The sequence below is a fragment of the Calidris pugnax genome, unplaced genomic scaffold (assembly GCF_001431845.1).
Source record: "Calidris pugnax isolate Ruff unplaced genomic scaffold, ASM143184v1 scaffold127, whole genome shotgun sequence".
Taxonomy (NCBI): domain Eukaryota; kingdom Metazoa; phylum Chordata; class Aves; order Charadriiformes; family Scolopacidae; genus Calidris; species Calidris pugnax.
In genome coordinates this window covers 284790-305772 of record NW_015090883.1, presented here as the reverse complement: position 1 = coordinate 305772, position 20983 = coordinate 284790, and the positions used below count along the sequence as shown (strand labels likewise).

Here is a 20983-nt window from a genome sequence, read left to right as displayed (position 1 = left end):
AAAGACGGGTTGATGTAGTGCTGGGAGGTATGGCCTAGTGAAGGTGATGCTCCTTGTTTGTTGTGCGGGTGTCTATTTTTGTCAGTTAGGTTGATGGTTGGACAAGATGATCTTTGAGGGCCCTTCCAACCTAGAAGATTCTGTGATTCTGTGAAAACTGGCTGGTCAGTGAATCAGTGCCCATGCACAGAAACGGGTCAGAACTTGCCTGGAGAGAGGTCAGGTGTCTGCCCTTCACAACCATGGACCAGCACTAACATCTACATCTACAGATCTCACCAGTGGTCAGTGAATCAGTGCCCATGCACAGAAATGGGTCTGAATTTGCCTGGAGAGAGTTCAGGTGTCTGCCCTTCACAACCGTAGACCAGCACTAACATCTACACCTACAGATCTCACCAGGCATGTACCCAGCATCTTCCAAGACCCCTGGAATAGTTTTTCCAAACTAACTGCTCCCCTAAAAGTTATGTAGGTAAGTATCATCTGTCCTGGTGCTCCCCAAAAATTCAATTTAAGATTTTTTTGGGTCTGCAAGGGAGTCAGCAATTAACATAATTGGGTCAGCAAACCCATGTTTTCATCTCTACCAATGTGAAAGAGCTGCAAGAGGCAATGCACTTGAAGACTCCAAAGGAGAAGACAATCCTAGAGCGGAACACTATCAAGACAAAGCACTGGCCAAGCATTGTGTTGTTCTATTAACAGATGCAAGGATTAAATTTGGTGCATGGTCTAAGAAGAGCTTGTTTTTAAAGCCTTAAAGTGGATACATATTTTTGTTTCCACTCTTTACTGCTTGCTGCTGCCATTTTTACCTTCCTGAAAGGGTGAAGGTGTGAATAGAAGCAGCAACATTGGCCAGGTCAGTGTGAAGGAGGAAGACTGGAAATTTAGCGATGAGTGATGCCTAAACTTTGTATTTCACACCAGTGACAAGTTTCCCAAACGCTATTATACCCCTTATCCCATCAAACCCCTGATAAGCACACAAAAACATTGGTTTGCGGGTCACTTACCACATCCACGTGTGTCAATCTAGCATAGGAATTGTTCAGAGCCAGGAAAAAAATCTACACCACACTCCGCACAGGTGAAAAATATTCCTCCTCTAGAACATGCAAGATCAGATCTTTTTTTTCTCTTAATTAACAGTTCACAAACAGGCAATACCTGAGGCTGACGAGCTACAATACAGCAGTGGTCGCATTCACGCTTAACACACCTTATGCACAGGCTGCAAAAAACCACAAAAGGAAGAGGAAAAACACTCACAGAAGTCAAATAATTCTGATTTTTATATTCAAGTCTTTGCAAATCAAGGATGTCCTATTGTCACTACTCATTCAAGGCCAAAGTCTACACAAGCACGTCAAAAAGCAGTAATTGAAAAACAGTAAACACGACAGTCTTGAAAATACGTTTAATGTCTAATCTTATACAAAAGTGACAGCATTTTCAAAAAAATATCAAATCCTGTATTTATAGCTTCTCACTATCATACAGCAATATTTGTTTCCTCTAAAGAAAATACAGCAGCAGGTGATAATCTATACTTTAAAGATGTGATTGCTTATATTTCATATTGTAAACAAATGCGGTATGTCGATCTCAAAGCACAAGTCAAAACGAACTTCTCAGCGATTTAACTCAAATGATGCATAGAAATGTACAAATTCCATTGCAAAAAGCGTCAGGCCAGAAGTTGCTCACACTTGACATAACATGTGATAAAGTTACTACACGGCATATAGTGACAACTTGAGTTTTTACACACTAGATTAACAGGTATATATACCCTTTTCACTGCTATGCAAAGAACTTTGCTCACAAAAACGAAGGGGTTATGAAACAGTTTTCATGACCTCAAGAAATACGAATATACATTGAAAAACATCCCATATATACTGAATTTTAGCCTAAATGTTCCAGTAATAAATCCTGCCTATTTCAGGAAGAACCTAGAAGTCTAGTTACTTTTACAAATCCCCTTGCCAAAAAATCATTACTTGCTACGTTTGCTGGACCCTTTCCTACCTCTTCCCTTTCCCCACAAAGACCAGTGCAATTTCAAACTGGGGGGCTGCTACTGCATGATCCATTCATTCAAAATAGATGTGGGGTTGTTTTGTTTTTTTCATTACATCGATTTGGAATCTAAGGCTGCAGGCATCAAAAAAAAGCACTTGAGCAAATGTAGTCAATGTTCCTATGTTGATTTATAATCGGTCTTGCCAAGATCTAAGCAGAGTCTGTTGCTTGAAGGGGCAACTGGGGCTTGGTTAAAGTTGATAAAATGTGCACTTTTGGTTCCTATTTCTAGGGTTTCAGATGCTGAATTTTAAGCTGAAGTGTTATGTATTTTTGTTCAGCTCCAGTATTGTCTTCCTAAACCAAAAAATGCACCTACCTTTGCCATTAGCTTTCATGACATGAGGTTAAACCAGCCACAGCTAAGCTGCCTGCTTCCTTCTGCAAAGAAATATTGCAAGACTTTGCCATAAAGGCTAAAACTACTAACAAACGTCGGCACCAGATCACCCCACTTGTTTTTAAGAAGTCCATCACAGGCATGCAGGACGCCACAAGAAGGTATTGGAAGAGAATTAAATAGCTTTCACAGTTCCATGATAAAAGACTCCCTAATGAGCTACCAAGCTAAGCAAAATTTGTTCCCAATTCTACCTCCAGAGTTTAGATGGGATATCCCCGGCTGGGGATGAAACAAACCATCCGTGGTCACAGCCTGGGCTATGAAGTAGCACAAAGAGTGCCAGAACTCCTCACCAACACGTGGCTTTGTCCTGGTAATGTGAAACCAGCATCGCAGCAAACCCCTCGCATGCTCTTCTCATGATATGATACAAATATGGCAGTATGAAAACTTCCTGCAGTGCCCCTTCCAGGGTTGGGGGGGGGACAGCTACAGAGCAGTGCACAGGCTTCTAGACATTCAATTAATCCAAATTACACTTACTCAGTGAGGTATGCAGACACCTAGCCGAGAACAGAGGACTTCTCCCCACCACAACACTCAGCGGAGCCCTGATGAGACCTCACCGTTCTCAGCCACGGCAACAAGGATGATACAAAGGATCTTTGTAGCCAATAGAACTGAAATGCCATGCCCAAAATTGCTGGGAAGGGAATTGTCAGGTTGGGTTTTGTTGGTTTTTTTTTTTGATCTTTTAAGCTCAAGTTCAGTTTCCAGGGACCCCGAAAAAGTCTGCTGAGTTTACACAACCCAGCGGCAAAGTCCAATTTGAAATGACTAGAACCCAGGTCAGAAATAGGGAAGTACCTTACCTAAGTGGGAATCAAGTTTCTCTTTTACATAAGACCAAGCCAAACTTCCAACCACCACAGAAATGAGAACTGGCAACGTGACGTCCTCATCGGCATGCATGAAACTCACACGTGTTGATCCAAAGTTAACTGCACATCCAGGTTATTTCATCCATTTGGGAGCACAAAGAGCGTGCTGACGAGTCAGACCCGGGATTTCCAACGCGTCTCTCTTCTCCTCCGCAGTCCCAGAGCGAGCCATGGTTTGGAGTATTTACAAAATGCTGAGAGAAAAACCTTCCAGTTCACTCACGCGCTCCGTCTCTTTAGTTTGAATTACTGTAGCATGTTGAAAAAAATTAGGTTTCTTGACAAATACCTTGAAACACTTTTTATTGACATTTTAGAATAACCTGAAAATACACAAAATATGACTATCCATCCATTCAGTGACCAGCACAAGTCTGGCAACAAGACTTAAAGCATTCATGGAAATTTAAGAACTACCATTATTTTTATTTTATTTTTTTTTCCAGTCCTTGGGCCTGGTTCTTTATAATCCTTACTTGGCCACTCCCACTGTTCCAAGGAATACTTGCCAAAGTAAGAACCACAGGTGTTAGGTTTTATTTCTGCTCTTCGTAATTCCTTTTATGAAACTGAACGATTATGCCAGCGTATGAGCAAGGTATATTTCTGCAAACTGCTCCTTCATACCTCAAATGCACATACAAGAGGCGAGTATTCTTCATAGCCCCAAACATTACTGAAACAGAAACTGTAAAAATCTCTTGTAAGTAGTGGATGAAGGTGGAAAGCTACAGTATTTTGTTGCCCAGAACATGTTCAACGGTAAGGCTGCAAGAGACAATAATTCATGGTCAATACCGGTTTTTCACAAAGCAGTTCATTCACAGTCACAAAAATTCTTATTTAAAACCAAAATCCTCCTTATTAATTTGTTATTCTCTCCCTATGTGCCCTAGAAGCAACCTCTCTAGATTACAGACTAGAATGTTTTCTCTTTCAGAAATTATTACAAGGCTTTCCCCCCTTTTTTGCCTTTTAGGGAAGGCTTTCCAAGCAGTATAATAATATATAGCAGCACTATAATAATATATATATATTCCACTATAATGGGATGCTTAGACACACTCCAACTTGACATAATTTCACCGTCTTTGCATAATTAAGCATTTAAGAAGCTGGCTATCATTCCACTGACTACAGAAATAAAACAGATGTGCTTAAATTCCTTACCTGCGCTACTAGGTCTTATGCTACTGAATTTCCACACTTAAAGGTCTAACATTTTAAAGTAAATCAAGACCGAAAATCAAATACTCACATGGGGACCACCAGGCATTGATGGAGCACCAGCAGGACCAGATGGCACTTGAAAAGGATTAGGGGGCGTAGGATATAGTCCTGGAGCTGGATATGATCCTGTGGGTGGAGGAAATGGGCCTGGTGGTGAAGGTCCCCATGTTCCAGGTGGAACCGTACCCCATGGTACTGTTGGCGCGGCCCCTGGAGTCTGGGTAGGAGCGGAATATGGCCCTGGGGGTGGATATGGCATGCTGGGTGCAGGATACTGCCCTCCCATTGTTGGTCCCCATGCTCCAGAGGGCATGGATCCCCATGGCCCAACAGGAGCAGGAGGCGCAGCTGGCTCTGTTGGACCACCATAAGGTCTTGGAAGCTCTGGAAAGGGCATATTTGGTGGAGGATATTGCCCTGGTGGGACAGGACCTGGCACAGTTGGGGGTGGATATGGACCACCAGGAGGAGGGCAAGAGGGTCCAGTAGGAGGAGGAGGAAATGGAGCAGGCGGTCCAGGGGGCATTGAAGGATACATTCCTGTTGGTGGAGGTCCGAAGGGCACGCTGGAAGCGGACGTATTTGGTGGCAGTCCGGTTGACGCCGTAGGAGGAGCGCTTGGGTTGTTCCAAGGGTTAGAAGTTGGCCAACCCTGCGGTGGCTGCCCGGGCTGTTGACCAGGTTTTGTACTGCTCACTTTGGAGGTTTTAGCAGGCGACTGATCTGGTAAAGCATCTGCCAACTAAAAGACAAAGCATGGGTGAGAATGGAAAACCTTTACTGGACTCACCTGTGGCGATTGACGAGGACGCAATTGCAAGCTATAAGCAGAAGCAGCTTTTAGTCACACACACAAAGCCATATAGAGTGAGCTTCTGAGCTGTTTTGCCAAAGAGGGTGAGCACTCCCATTCTCACAGAACACAACATCTCTCTACACACACTCCTCCAGGTGGTTTTCCAGCCTGACCTTCACAGACACACACAACGTTGGGTTTTTTTTTAAATTTTGTTTGATTTGCCATATGTTCAGAAAGGTTCTAAAGTCAGCCTTGATCGATCTTCCAGATGTTCTGCACGGCCCCAACATTTCCCTCTTTTTTTGTTTATGAAGATGGGGTTCACAGTGAGGAGGGCGAGTACTTTGACTTCAGTTCTTCGGAGGCCGTGCACCGTTCCCCAGATGACTCTGACAACTGCAAGAATAAGAACAGGACAAGTGCAACCCAACCCCACGAAAATCCATATTCTCAGATTAAGGCTTTTTTTGGATTTAACCATTTTACACCATAAGAACAGGACAAGTGCAACCCAACCCCAGGAAAATCCATATTCTCAGATTAAGGCCTGCAAACCAATTTTTTGGCTTTAACCATTTTACACTGCCCGATAATTCAGCTAAAACATTTTTCTGTGTCCATTTTTGTAATTCCATCCATAGTCCTTGTAAAGCTGTGTTTGGATCTTGAACCATCCCCTTAACATTAGTCAAGAAGGCTCCCAGTACATGTTGCTTAATTTGATGCCACTCATAAATACTTTGATTCCACCGTAGGGGAGTAGCACACATTCTTCTCTGTATGTTCCCAATCACCATGCAATCGTGTGCGTGTGGTTAGAGCACTCTGTCTACCCCCTAACCAAATTACTGCCACTTCTAGAGCATCTCAATGGGCCAAAATTTGCTCATCGATACATAACAGAGTCATTGTGAACATGAAAAAGGGAATTCTCATCACTAAGTTTAGCACATGTTCAGAATCACAAACAATATTCAGAGGTTCCTTGGGAAAAATCTCGGACCCAAGGGCCACTGATCAACCCAAACAGGTTTATGGGTTTAACCAGGTGAGTTTGAGCAAGATCAGTGACCCTTAGGATAAACTGGTCTGTGAGGTGCTAATTGTCAAATGCCAGTGCTCCAATAAATCTCATCCTGAGAGACTCAACGGAGTTTGCAACACATAAGGTTGAATCCAAGCTTGATTATTCTCTGGACAGGAATTTGTGGCCCACCAATACCTGTTACAGTAGATATGGCAGCACATAGTGGGCACTGAGAAGGTCACTCCTTTTGAGATGTAATAGATACAGCAGCTCCAGTCTCAACCAACCCTGGAAAAACCTTTCCTTCAATTTTTAATGTTAATGTGAGTTGTTTGGCTGTATTTTTCTTTGTCCACATGATATCTGCAAAGCCTGTACTTCCAAATTGACCTGGACCTCTTGGTCACAACTCACTAGCTGGGACCCAAAAGGGCAACGATATCAATTGTGCAATTTTTTGATGAGCCAATATTTTGCATAACGGTCACTGTACCACAAGCAGAATCTGAATTTCCCCCCGTATAATCTGAGTCAAGGACCCCGGGCAAAATCATGATGCCTTATTACGAAATACTTGATTGTCCAATAATTAATCCCATTAAACCTTGGGGTAATGGACCCCGTATGGTCTATACAATAGGGACTAACAGATGTGACTCAAAAGCTAGTATTTTTGTGGAAGTTGCCAAATCCAATCCGGCACTTCCTGCTGTTGCAGCGATGAGGTCGGAGACATAGTGTTTGCCATATTTGTTTGCTGTACTGGAGCATTCCTCACCCTGTTCATTTGAGAGGGTGTGGAGCACCGGGCCACATGCCCCTCTTCCCATTTCCTGACAACGGCTGCCCAAATTTATCAAACTTGGATTTACACTGATTACTCCAATGAAAACCCTTCTGACATCAAGAACATACTTGACTAGGTTTCTTCGTTCTTACAGCACGTTGCTTTTCCGGACTGTCTTTACTAATGTGTCCTGGTTTGCCACAATTGAAAGATTTCAAAGGAGTTTTGTTTATATGCACTTGAGACAGAGCTGCAGCTAAAACTGAGACTCGATGTGTCTCAGTCCCAATGTTCTGACAAATTTTTATGTCTTGTCCAATATCCAAAGCCTTCCCTTTTATTGGCAATAATGCCGTCTGACAGTCACTATTTTCTTTCTCATAAGCTAACTGAAAAAGCACGACTTTGCAGCTTCTGGGTTCTCCACTTGGCTAGTAATAGCTCCCTGTAACCTATCGATAAAGGTACCACAGGGTTCTTGGGGGTCTTGCTTTATAGATGCAAAGGACCCTATTTTTTGACCAGCCTCAGGAACTTGCCACCACGCAGTAACTGCTAGTCATGATGCTTGCTCAAACACCCCTCTATCTAAGCCCATCTGGGCTTGCAGAGTCAAATAATTCCCAGTCCTTGTCAACATATGCTGATGAATAGGTATCCCATTACTCAAATTATCCATTACCTGTTCAACCACCAAATCATCGTATTCCATTTGCCATACAGCATACTGAGCAGCAGCACTAAGAAGAATTTTCATTAATACTTTCCAATCCCATGGTAACATAACATAAACATTTCCTATTGCTTCTAAAATGCCTACTGTAAATGTACTCTGCAGCCCATTTTCGTGTATAGATTTTTTAAGTTCCTTGAAAACTTGATAACCCTTCACGAGTGGGAGGGCAATTAGCTTTATGTATCACTGGAAATTCAGCAGGGGAGTTGGACTAGATGATCTCTACAGGTCCCTTCCAACTCTGACAATTGTGATTCCGTAAAATAGAAAAGAAAAATCCCCATTTTTTTAAAAGCTTCTTCCTTGCACTTTTGTGTTGCTGGAAGCTTTTCAGGTTCTGTTTCCAAAAAAGGGCTTGGGGGTGATTGGCAAAAACCTCTTTTCTGACACCACCATACTCAACTGTGGTGGGGGGGTAATGGTGGATATAAATTAGCTTCAGTTTCTGGGTTGACTGGACCAGGATCAAAGGGATTATTCGGAATTTGATCATTTGATTTGATTCATGTTGTCTCAGCATCATCATAAACATTTTTGCCTTCAGTATCTTTAGTTACAACAGCCTCACTAGGTTGTAACTGAGCTAGTGCCAAATATAAAAAAACCACCAGGTTACTACTGCCAATTCCAGGTTATTTTGTAAATGCTCTCCTACTTTTTCCCCCATTGTGAGCTATCAAAGGTATCCTCCGATGGAAACCAATTGCAGTCTTCCTTTACTAGTAATAACAGTTGAGATAATTGCTTCTCACTAGTATTAGAACCAGCAAAATTTGTTGCAAAACCTTTAAGTATAATTTATATTCAGGCGATGCAGTCTGTCTGTCCCATTTCTAACAACAACCCCGTTAACTTTCCTGTTCAACAGGTGTCACTGTTCCTTTTTACAAGGAATTGTGGCCACAAAAATCAAAAACTGTATACTCACCTGTCGGGTTGTGTGCCGAAGAAAAAGACAAGCCTCACATGGGGCACCAATTTGGAGCAATGATTGATCAGGATGCAATTGTATGCTATAAGCAGAAGCAGCAGCAGCAGCCTTTATTCACACACACAAAGCCAGACGTACAGAGCGAGCTTCCGAGCTGTTTTCCCAAAAAGGGTGAGCACTCCCATTCTCACAGAACGCCACTGTTTTCAGCCACATCTCTCTACACACACTCCTCCAGGTGGTTTTCCAGCCTGACCTTCACAGACAGACACACACAATGGTTTTGTTTTGGTCCAGCCTGACCTTCACAGACACACACAATGGTTTTGTTTTGTTTTTTTTTCTGTCCGGCCAGCTCGAAACAATCTTATTCTTAAAGCAATATAGTCTTAGTTCTGATTAAGTTTTGTTTGGTCTGTCCAGAAGGGTTCTGAAATCAGTCTTGATTGATCTTCCAGATGTTCTGCACGACCCCAACACTCACCAGTTGCAGACATTCACCCATTCAGTTGCTAAAAAGGGAAGAGAGCCCTTTGCCACTGCATATGGACAATTACATTCATTTTTGGGCAGCTTCTGTCATTAAGGTGGAAGAGGCATTCTGACACACTGCAGTTACAAAATCAAAGACAAAAGGTGACCTACCATACACGGCAATAAGCAATTTCAGCACAAATACAAAAAAAATTCCATAGATTTCTGTTATAGGTATTCTGACAGTATGAAAACACAACTCCTTTGTTAATATCACAGCAGAAGAGAACCTTCATACTCTCAGTCCACAGATTGCTACATCCACCCAAAAGGAAAACACCACAACTGCAACACAGAGGAAATCATCTCTCAACTGAAAGCTCCCCTTTCTTCTTGAAAAAAGCATGTCAGCTTTTAGAATGAAGTAACAACAGGCTGATCTTCAGAAAAGAAAAACTGTTACTTACCGAAAAATCATCAGTTCCAGACATTTTGCTGAAAAGCAAGGTAAGATAAAGTGAAATTTGTTGAAAATAATAAAAGCATTTCAAGCACGAGACAAACTCTACGTTTATTTCATTCAAACCACAGCAAGTGTTGAACTGGTAGCGCTTTGCTTTAATGACTCTGGCCCATACAGATAAATGCAACCCAAATACTTTCCTCTTGATAAAGTTTGCGTGAAAAGGGAATTCTTCAGCCTCTACCTGTCTCATCTCAGGCAGGACCGACACATAATGTAAATGGATCACACTACACTAAGAAAAAAATATTTCAGATATTCTGAAATACAGCGAGGAAGCAGCCCTACCCAGACAGTGATGCAGGTAAAGCATCAAGGTCTGTTCTAAACTGGGACTCGGAGAAGTCACAGCAGGCTGCTTGCAGGTGAAGTTATTGCATCTAAACGAAAACACGATTGAATCCCCACACAGATCTTATTGTCGGAAATAAAAGAACTATAGTTTGCTGATGCTTTGTCCTCCAGTTATTTCGTGGATGCTCTTATTTGCATTCACTGACCCCAGCTAGCCTTAACGGAAGGTAGACATAGCCACGGTGTCTTCGATGCACACCTAACTTCTAACCTCTCAACACGTACAAGACACATTGAAAATAGGCATCAGTGAGTCAGGTGTTATCTTTGCATGAAGTCAACTACTGCACTTAGAGCTTTCCAGAGCTTCATGGCAATGCAAACTGACTGGCATTGTCAATCTTCATTAGCCATAGAAAAGGACAGCTCTCTCAAACCTGAAGTTATATTCAGTTAAACTAACTGACAACAAATACTGACTAGATACTCTCGAAAGTATGAGCAAGAGCAGATGAAATAGGTGGACATCATGCCCCAGTGCAGCCAGAAGGTTTTAGGGGCGAGTGTAGGAGATAGAGAGGAACATAAGAGGAGGAAAAATGCAAATTATAAGTCAAGAGAACAAATATGACTGCCAAGTTGATCCCCACTAAAAACAGTCCTTGTTCTTTGTTGTTGATGGTGAAGACCTGAGCTTTAACATGGAGACTGGTCTCAGGGATGGAGGTTTGCACAGACAAGCCTCCCACAAATAGGTTTATGAGCTCTATTAGATTATAAATTACATAATGCAAATAATGCACATATAAACTAGAGTCTTCTCTGAAGCCGTCTTGTAAGTTTATTACTATCTACACAATTTCCTAATCTTAAGACAGCACTGGATCAGAACAAGTGGCTGCTTAACTCAGCATCCCATTTTCTCTTCAGCAATGACAGCAGGGAAGAACAAACACAGGGATGACACCCTCCCCAATACTTCAATGATTCCAAGCTCAGAGACTTCCTAAGTTCTAGGCAATTTCTATGCAATAACAACCCTCAAAGAATTTCTTTTCCACAAACACCTCCAGTTTCACCTACAACACCCGCTGGCGAGGAACTCCACAGGGCTCCTATTCATGACACAAAAAGGTACCTTCTTTTTCTGTTCTAAACCTGGATCTCATTAGATTCAGTTGTTGCTCCCTTATTCTTGCAGCTGAGAAAAATCAAGAAATCTATTCTTATCCCCTCTGCCCATGCTGCTCATTATTCTACAGATTTTTTACCATTTTCCTGTAGCCATCCCTCCTCCAGGCTGAGCTGCAGCTGATTTCATTGACCCTCGCGCAGCAGCTATTCCATACCTTTGATTATTCTCCCTGTCTCTCTTTGAGGCTTTGCCAATTCTTCTGTATCTTTTCAGAGGAATGACAAGAAAGAACCACACAGAATTCAAGATGTGGGATAATCACTGATTTATACAGTTTCATAATTATGTTCTGGTTTGTCCTCTTCTTTCCTTCCTAACACTTCTTAATGTTTCATCTGCGTTTTGATCACTACGGAACCGACACTTCCGTGGCAGTATTTCACTTCTCAGTGTTAAGGGTCAGCCCATCATTTTATATATGAAATTATACGCACCGCTCTACATTTATCTGCTCTGAATTACATCAGATTTATCGACACTGAATTATATCAGCCATTTTACTACCTAATCTTTACTTTCCTGAATGGCTTCGTAACAGCAAGACACTGTTCATCTCCTTTCCCCGAGATACTTGTGACCCCATCCAGCAACCCAGCCCCCTGTGGAAACACGGTGAACTTCTTAAGTTACACCTAATAATTTCAATAAACCTTTTAAGAAATACAAATCCAAAAAGGTAGCGCCCTGGTGGATGTCAGTGTCCAATTGCCTGAATCCAAAGGTTTGTCAAAGGTCCAACATTAGCAGTATTTCCTTCAAGGAAGTACAAATACCTGACTCTTTGCATCAGATGAGAATCTTGCACCATTCACGTCACTGACTATTTGTTTAAAGTTGCAAAACCAACTGAACTACATCAGGAAAGTGGTTTCTGCTCCCGTTATTAACAGCTCAGCTGTTCGAGAGACTTCTACCAGAAAAAGCTCAATTTCTCTTCAATACATCACTCTTTTTTAAAAAGAGTTTGTTAGATTTTGCAATGACCCGCACTCAATAATAATCAGAAGTTGGGATGTGCTTCTTAGTGCAATTTACCTGCAGAGACCCAGAAGCTATTTGACATCACCCACAAAATATAGGAAATCAATCCTTAATCTAGAGAAAAGCACAAAAATAACTTTTTACGTAAGTGTACATGTAAATGTATTCATAAAAAAAAAAAAAAAAAAAGAAAACGTTAGAAAAAGCCACAACAAAACAGGCCAAGAGAATCAGCCTTTCTTTAGGCAGATGGAGAGATGGCATAAGATCAACCGAAAAACATTTCTACAAGAATCAAAAAAAAGCCCTCAGAAGACGTTAGACCATATGCTGCAAGGGAGAGAAGGAAGAGAGGAAACAGCCCTAAAGGAGAACTCAGACGAAAATGCCACGGTCTGTCACAAAAGTGCAGAATAGTAAATTCAAGTCAAAGCAGTGGATGAACACAGTTGAAACAGGCCTGCTTACAAAATATCAACAAATATCCCCCATATTTGTCAGCAAATCCTTTCAAAATATTTCCGTGCCATGCAAATTGAGGAAAAAATTCCGCTGCATGGCTTATGAGGAAAAAAAAAAAATAGTTAAGCATTGCTTGTAATGAGATTTATTGGCTTTTTTACTTGGCAAGCAGACTAGAGCAACATTTGTTGGCAACACTTGGCATAACTGAGTCAATGCCAAGCATGTCAAGGATCCTCTTGCAGACAGGATGGCCTACTTCAGGGACGTTTTTAAAAACACATTTAAGCCAGCTACTGCCACCTTCATTTCTCAAAAAAAGAAATTGAACTTACCATTAGGCATGTTCAGACAATAGAGGAACTAATTAGTACTTAAATCTAGAATGTATATTCCATTTAAGTCGTTCAATGCTGGCTTAAAGAATTTCAATCAAAGCCTTACAGAGAAATATCAATTATATTTCTAAGAGCATTGCCCAAGGCATTCACACACTTACAAATCAGACTCAGAGACACTGTCAGACAGAAGACCTCCAAGTAAGTCAATTTTAAAGCCCCCATTGGGCACATGTGGGCTCAAGATTTTAGAAAAATGTACTGAATGGTGCCTTGACTAGATTTTTTTTTAGAGTTGGTAGAGTTAACAAATGGACTTTCATCTTCTCTTGAAGTTATCCTAGAGAAGCACTGCACAAGCTCTGATAAGAGTAGAGAAAAGCTGATTCATGTAACAGACGTTTGTTTTGCCACATTTAAACTCCACTTCAAATTATTCTTTCCTGGAGCTGGGGGGAAAGAAAGAGTGAGTGAAAGGAGGAGAGTTCAGGAGTTTAAGCGTTTTGGCAGGGAGTGGAAAGACTACAGAACCTGCAGCATTCAAACTGAAGTCCTGCTCCCATCCACTGTGCTGTGAGATAAGATTTCCTTTGTTTGCTGAAGGCCACCGCCCCTGGAAACATCCCCTGCTTTCCAGAAGCACAGACCCTGCCAGCTCCAGATCTGCTGCTCAGGGCATCATTTCTCAGCCACCTCTGAGAACACATATGGCCTGAAGTGTGAACCTAAAGCCAGGGAAAAAGAGAGATGACCGATGTCTGGGGAAAAAAAAAATAAAAGCATCTAGGAGCAGCATTTTTCTCATCCTTTATCCTGAAGAGGCCATGGGAGGGCATGGAGGACTTCCATCACGCCTACACAGAAACCACACACAGGAAAATCTTCAGACCACGGTCCAAGGCCTCTCAGACACCCATGAGCTGCTCCCAAAAATTAACAGCAGGTGGGTGAGACAAGCAATCCTGTCGGGCACCACGCAGCAGGCTGGAAGAAGGTTGAGAAGCGCTTTGAGGCAGCACCGCGAGGCTTATTCTACCAACAGCCTTCAAGGCCAAGCAGTGATTTTTCAGAGAACTCTTGTGAAAATCCCCATTTCTGGAAGCACGATGCTACATGTGGCATACCCAATCCGTCAGCTTCCACAATTAAACAGCTCCACCAACGTTTTTCAAGCTCTAGACCCTCTCTGATCACATCCAGCCCAACTGATACTGATGGATGGTGTTGCTTTTTTTTTTCCCCCATGCTCCTGCCTTCTCTGGATTTTATCCATCACCAGTCCCTAGAGAGCCCCATCAGAAAGAGCTGCCCAAAACACTTTATCTTTCTTTGACTAAAGCTATCCAAAACTAAGCATCAACTGCTTACTTTTTTTTTTTTTTTGAGTTGTGTGACATTTTTCAAATGCTTGATGTGCCAGATTTAGTTCCTGTCTCCAAGATCATCATCTTTCAAACACAAGAAAAACGCTCTCTAGATGCAACAGACTCTGCTGCGTTTCCACTGGGTGGCATGGCTCTATCAGCAAAGAGGTTCTTTTGTCACTGGAACATGACTAATACCTACCAGCATAACCTCATCTACAACAAGATTTCTGCCCACATAAGTGGAACTACCCAACATAGCTACACAGAGAAAATGGAAGGGAGACCAAATCTTTTGACAGCTTCTAAATGTTTTCTAAAATATGCAAATTTCTGCAGCTTCTACCTTCAGGCATTAAGCATCAACATTTTAGAGCTGGCCTTTCCCCATCTTTAATGTCTTCTTGAAAGCCCCGCCGAGACACTTGCATATCGTGCAACCATTTAGTCTGATCTACACATTTATTCATCAAGAGAATGAAGACAACTGGTAAACGGACTGAAGGGAAAAAAGCAACAGTTACATCATTAGTAGCTATGTGAAATTCAGCAACCTTTTTGCCCCTTCCCATGTCTGTTTTGACAGACAAAAAGGACAGAAGTCAGCTTTTTAGTTTTCAGATTTTTCAGGGCAGATTTAACTAAGACTGACAACCAAAACATTGCAGTTGCTATGAATTACCAACTACCAGAAAAAAACCCCGAATTCTTCAAAACAAGAGGGTCTTATCACTTTCCAAGACCTATAAAATATAAAGCCATAAGGAACCGTAATCTGTTCCAGCTTTCCACCCATGATGGGCCATTCAGTTTCACAGCTGCCTCCCCACTGAGACTAGACCCAATCACTTCAGATGGTCACCACACCACAAGCAGATGGTTCCAAACCTGGCAGACATAGATCACTTCTGAGGTGGCCTGTTTGTGTGCCAGCTGTGACACAGCCCCTGTGGAGAACAGCGAGTCTCCGCTGCCAAAGACCACTCCTGTCCACACCATCTTACCTTGAGAATCTTGCAAAAAGATATATTAGTCCAGCAGCTCAGAATAATTAAAAGGTATCTTCCATAGCTGCCTCTAAAGTTTCTTGAGAGCTCTGGAGCCCATTCTTATCATGTTATCTTCATTTTGTCATTTATAGCTAGCTCCATGTTCCAATTATCAATTCTTCAGAAGTCTTCCTGAACTAGCTGCAAAAGCTATTTAAAGAATACCTATGTTCTCCTCCTATCAAAACTATACAGCCAGGAATCATCAGCTTCATTATTTTTATTTCTTTTACATGAAATAAACATACTAGCCCTAAGCATGAGTAACTATCAAACATCTTCACTGCCGGTTTTTGCGTTCCCTCCCCAGCAATAAAAACATCAAAACCATGTGTCATGTTCCAGTTTTAGCCTCAACAGCGACAAAATAAACCACACACCTTCCTGCTCCTTTACAAAGGCTTTCTTTTTTCCAAGATAACTGCTTTTCAGGATACAATCTCACTGCACGGATACATCTGGAACCTTTCACATCGTGATCTGGCACCGCTAAGATATACGTGAATGAACTCAAGCTTCAAGAATATAAAAAATGGTATTTGGTATTACTGATGACTTGGTATTTACCACAAATTTTGGCATCAGCCACTGGTCTCCACAGGTCCTGGGGAGGGCGGTTTCAGGGTGTGACAGTTTTGTTTAAAAAAAAAATCCAACTACCTTTGTTCGTACATCCACTGACAATGAAACTGAACAGCATCAGATCAACAGAGTTTTCACAGAATCCACCTAGATTCTGTGAAATCTAAAAATACTGCTTTTCAGGATACAATCTCACTGCACGGATACATCTGGAACCTTTCACATCGTGATCTGGCACCGCTAAGATATACGTGAATGAACTCAAGCTTCAAGAATATAAAAAATGGTATTTGGTATTACTGATGACTTGGTATTTACCACAAATTTTGGCATCAGCCACTGGTCTCCACAGGTCCTGGGGAGGGTGGTTTCAGGGTGTGACAGTTTTGTTTAAAAAAAAATCCAACTACCTTTGTTCGTACATCCACTGACAATGAAACTGAACAGCATCAGATCAACAGAGTTTTCACAGAATCCACCTAGATTCTGTGAAATCTAAAAATAAAATAGATTCTGTGAAATAATCTAGGTGGATTCTGGATTCTCTGAAAGAGAAACCAAGTTCTCTTTCAGAGATAAAACCTGACAGATAAGTAGTTCTAGCTCAAAGAAACGTGTCCTTTGATACCACACAGCTCTGGCCTCCCCAGTCCACCAGCTACCTTAGGAACATTAACATTTGATCAAACAAATCAACTTCTTGTAACCCCTGAGAAATTGCCTTGCCTGAGGCCTTCTTTAGCGAAGGACCTTCGAGTTAAACAGTCGCTTATATGCGACCCACGTTCATTTATAGAGTCATTTATAAATTACGGCCACATCAACAAGCCGACAAAAGGTTTTATCCGGTCAAGCCAGAGCAACTACTCCCGTTACACCGGGATCCGCTACAGACGAGCCCCCTCCACCCTCAGCCATCAGCAAACCCGCCCCCCCGCTACCCAAAGCGACAACAGCCACCAGGCCGTCCCCGGCACCCGAAGCCACACACCGTGTCCCCGTGCGGGGGGAGGCTGGCTCCAGCCCCTCACACCCCAGCCCGGCGACCCCCGGTATCTCCGGGGCCTTTCCCGGGGGTGTGAATGGGGCAGAACCAGCTGCGGCCCGACGGTCCCCCGGGGGGCGGTGCGGGATGGAACCCTCCCCTTCCACCCCCCCATTCCCTTCTCCCCACCCCCGCAGAGCGGGTACCTGTGCGGGAGGAGCGCGGCCCGGCGCGGCGCAGGCCCGGAGCGAGGCGGCGGCCCGCAGCACCACCGCCACCCCCGACGCCCAGGCGGAAGCGGATCTACGTCACAAGCCACGCCCCATCCCCCGCCACCACGCGGAAGGTCACGCTCTTTGGCCCCGCCCACACACCGCTGCCAGCGAACACACCCCCCCTCGCCTCGCCCCCGCCGCGAGGTCACGCCCCCCCCCCCCGCCCCGCGCGCGCCGGCGCTGACAGGATCCGCCGGGCCGGGACCCGCTGCCGGGAGAGGCCGGGAAGGGGCGGTCCGCCCGGCACCGACGGGGGGTTTGCAGCAGCAGGAGGTGCTGGAGCGGGTCCAGAGAAGGGCAACGAGGCCGGTGAGGGGTCTGAAGAGCAAATCTTGTGAGGAGCGGCTGAGGGAGCTGGGGGTGTTCAGCCTGGAGACAAGGAGGCTGAGGGGAGACCTTCTCGCTCTCTGCAACTCCCTCAAAGGAGGGGGTAGCCAGGGGGGGTCGGTCTCTTCTCTCAAGTGACAAGAAATAGGACAAAAGAAGCGTGGCCAGCAGGGCCAAGGGGGGGATTCTGCCCCTCTGCTCCGCTCTGGGGAGACATCCCCGCCCCCCCAGTGCTGCCTCCAGCTCTGGGGCCACAAACAGCAGGACAAGGACTTGGTGGACTGAGTCCAGAGGAGGCCCCGGAGATGCTGGGAGGGCTGGAGCCCCTCTGCTGGGAGGACGGGCTGAGAGAGTTGGGGGGGTTCAGCCTGGAGAAGAGAAGGCTCCAGGGAGACCTTGAAACTCCTTCCAGTCCCTCAAGGGGCTCCAGGAGAGATGGGGAGGGACTCTGGATCAGGGAGGGGAGCCATAGGATGAGGGGTAATGGTTTTAAACTAAAAAAGAAGAGATTTAGATGAGAGCTTAGAAAGAAATTCTTTGCTGTGAGGGTGGTGAGACCCTGGCCCAGGTTGCCCAGAGAAGCTGTGGCTGCCCCATCCCTGGAGGGGTTCAAGGCCAGGCTGGATGGGGCTTGGAGCAACCTGGTCTGGTGGGAGGTGTCCCTGCCCAGGGCAGGGGCTTGGAACTGGATGATCTTCAAGGTCCCTTCCAACCCAAACCATTTGATCGTTCTATGACAAGAAGAAGCGTCCTCAAGATGCGCCAGGGAAGGTGTAGATTGGATATTAGGAAAAATTTCTTCACTAAAAGGGTTGTCAAACATTGGAACAAGCTGCCCAGGGAATTGGGGGAATCTCCATCCCTGGAGGCATTTAAAAGCTGAGCAGATGTGGTGCTGAGGGACATGGTTTAGTGGCGGTTTTGCCAGTTGGACTTGGTGATATTAAAGGTCCCTTCCAACCTCAATGATTGTATGATTTGCTGTCTTGGCTGGCTGGTTTCCCTCTCAGCCAGCAGAAATCCCCTCAAATTTTACTTCATGTTACCCAAAATGGCCAGTTTTCACGCTTCAGACCTAGAGGATGGATGGCGCGCCTGAAAACTTGGCTAGTTTTCTTATAGAAGAACTACATCTCCCTGCATATCTTCATATCTTCAGACCCTCGTGGTAAGGAGGACTAAATATACAGTGCCATTTTGCTGCCCTGCCCCTCTGAGCTATGGTACTAATCCTGCAAGTATTTGCCAGTACAGATAATTCCGTTAAACTCAGCAGAAGCGCGGGCGATGGCGGGCACATGCCAGCAGTCCTCTCCCTTCCCCTTGCGAGTGCCCATCTACTTGCACTTTTCAAGGTCGTTATTCGGCCATTTTTGAAGCAACTGGGAAAAATCAGCGGCAAGAGGCGGCCCCAGGTGCGACGGTAGCTGCAAGGGGCATAAAACCTCAGTATTTTTACTGATTTTTTTTTGCATTATTACTCTGAATTTAATTAAAAGCCGTGGAAAATTTAGGCTGGCTTCGCAGTTCTTTGGCAATTGCCTTTCCGAGGCCAATGATCACTGGGAGTTGGTGTAGAACTGGCCCTTCTGGCGCACGGTAGCTGCAAGGGGCATAAAACCTCAGTATTTTTACTGATTTTTTTTTGCATTATTACTCTGAATTTAATTAAAAGCCGTGGAAAATTTAGGCTGGCTTCGCAGTTCTTTGGCAATTGCCTTTCCGAGGCCAGCAATCGCTGGGAGTTGGTGTAGAACCAGCCCTTCTGGCGTGGCCCCAGTGGGAGAAATGAGCAAATAAGAGTGAAATCAATCTTCCTCCCGGCCAGATGCAGCAGTTCAGCTCACCTTCGCTTTTCCACGCTCCAAAGGCCTCACCATGGGCGGTTGCTGTACTAATCCTGCAAGTATTTGCCAGTACAGATAATTCCGTTAAACTCAGCAGAAGTGCGGGCGATGGCGGGCACATGCCAGCAGTCCTCTCCCTTCCCCTTGCGAGTGCCCATCTACTTGCACTTTTCAAGGTCGTTATTCGGCCATTTTTGAAGCAACTGGGAAAAATCAGCGGCAAGAGGCGGCCCCAGGTGCGACGGTAGCTGCAAGGGGCATAAAACCTCAGTATTTTTACTGATTTTTTTTTGCATTATTACTCTGAATTTAATTAAAAGCCGTGGAAAATTTAGGCTGGCTTCGCAGTTCTTTGGCAATTGCCTTTCCGAGGCCAATGATCACTGGGAGTTGGTGTAGAACTGGCCCTTCTGGCGCGGCCCCAGTGGGAGAAATGAGCAAATAAGAGTGAAATCAACCTTCCTCCCAGCCGGATGCAGCGGTTCAGCTCACCTTCGCTTTTCCACTCTCCAAAAGCCCCGCCGTGGGCGGTTGCTGCCGTGTCCTGGACTGCCAGTGGTGACAGCAGGAGTCCCCAGAGCGTGACATTTCTTCCTGAGCAATCTGGTCGTTAGAACCCTTAATTGATGAGCACGCATGCAGCTGAGGACGGTGGTGATGTCTCATCTTAAATAGCAAACTGGGGCTGCAGTAGCACTTCAAAATCAACAACCTTACCAGTCAAACTTGACATTAGAATTGCCCAATGTGTAATAAATGCAGAAGCAGAAAGGATGATACCCCTACCATAAAAAAGACATTGAGGTGCTGGAGCGGGTCCAGAGAAGGGCGACAAAGATGGTGAGGGGTCTGGAGAATAAGTCGAATAAGTCTTATGAGGAGAGGCTGAGGGAACTGGGGTTATTCAGCCTGGAGAAGAGGAGGCTGAGGGGAGACCTTATTGCTCTCTCCAACTCCCTGAAAGGAGGGTGTAGAGAGGTGGGGGTCGGTCTCTTTTCTCAAGTCACAGGCGACAGGATGAGAGGAAATGGCCTCAAGTTGCGCCAGGGGAGGTTCAGGCTGGATATTAGGAAAAATTTTTTCACTGAAAGGGTTCTCAGCCATTGGAATGGGCTGCCCAGGGAGGTGGTTGAGGCACCATCCCTGGAGGTGTTCAAAAGACGGGTTGATGTAGTGCTGGGAGGTATGGTTTAGTGATGATGCTCCTTGTTTGTTGTGTGGGTGTCTATTTTTGACAGTTAGGTTGACGGTTGGACAAGATGATCTTTAAGGTCCCTTCCAACCTAGAAGATTCTGTGATTCTGTGATTTTGTGATTTTTGTACCAATATTTATTTGTATACACAGCTTCCCCTGCTGTAGACCCAAACATAGCTCTTCATCCCTGTGTATGTATATGCTGA

The 20983-nt window shown here is 44.3% G+C and overlaps 1 protein-coding gene across 1 annotated transcript; it reads right to left on the bottom strand.

Moving 5' to 3' along the window:
• Nucleotides 1-1310: 1310 nt before the first annotated feature.
• Nucleotides 1311-17459, bottom strand: MAPK1IP1L (mitogen-activated protein kinase 1 interacting protein 1-like). Its single transcript, XM_014947038.1, has 4 exons — nucleotides 17339-17459; nucleotides 9827-9854; nucleotides 4634-5347; nucleotides 1311-4143 (listed from the first exon to the last, which is right to left on the bottom strand). Exons 2-4 carry the CDS (start codon nucleotides 9848-9850, stop codon nucleotides 4132-4134), a joined length of 750 nt encoding a protein of 249 aa, XP_014802524.1. The 5' UTR covers nucleotides 9851-9854; nucleotides 17339-17459; the 3' UTR covers nucleotides 1311-4131.
• Nucleotides 17460-20983: the final 3524 nt, after the last annotated feature.

What these genes read in the sequence shown, in the direction of transcription:
- MAPK1IP1L (XM_014947038.1), bottom strand. Translation starts at nt 9,850, where the DNA reads ATGTCTGGAACTGATGATTTTTCG. An exon ending in CTGGAACTGATGATTTTTCG is followed by an intron (nt 5,348 to 9,826) that starts GTAAGTAACAGT and finishes TTTGTCTTTTAG; the next exon opens with TTGGCAGATGCTTTACCAGA.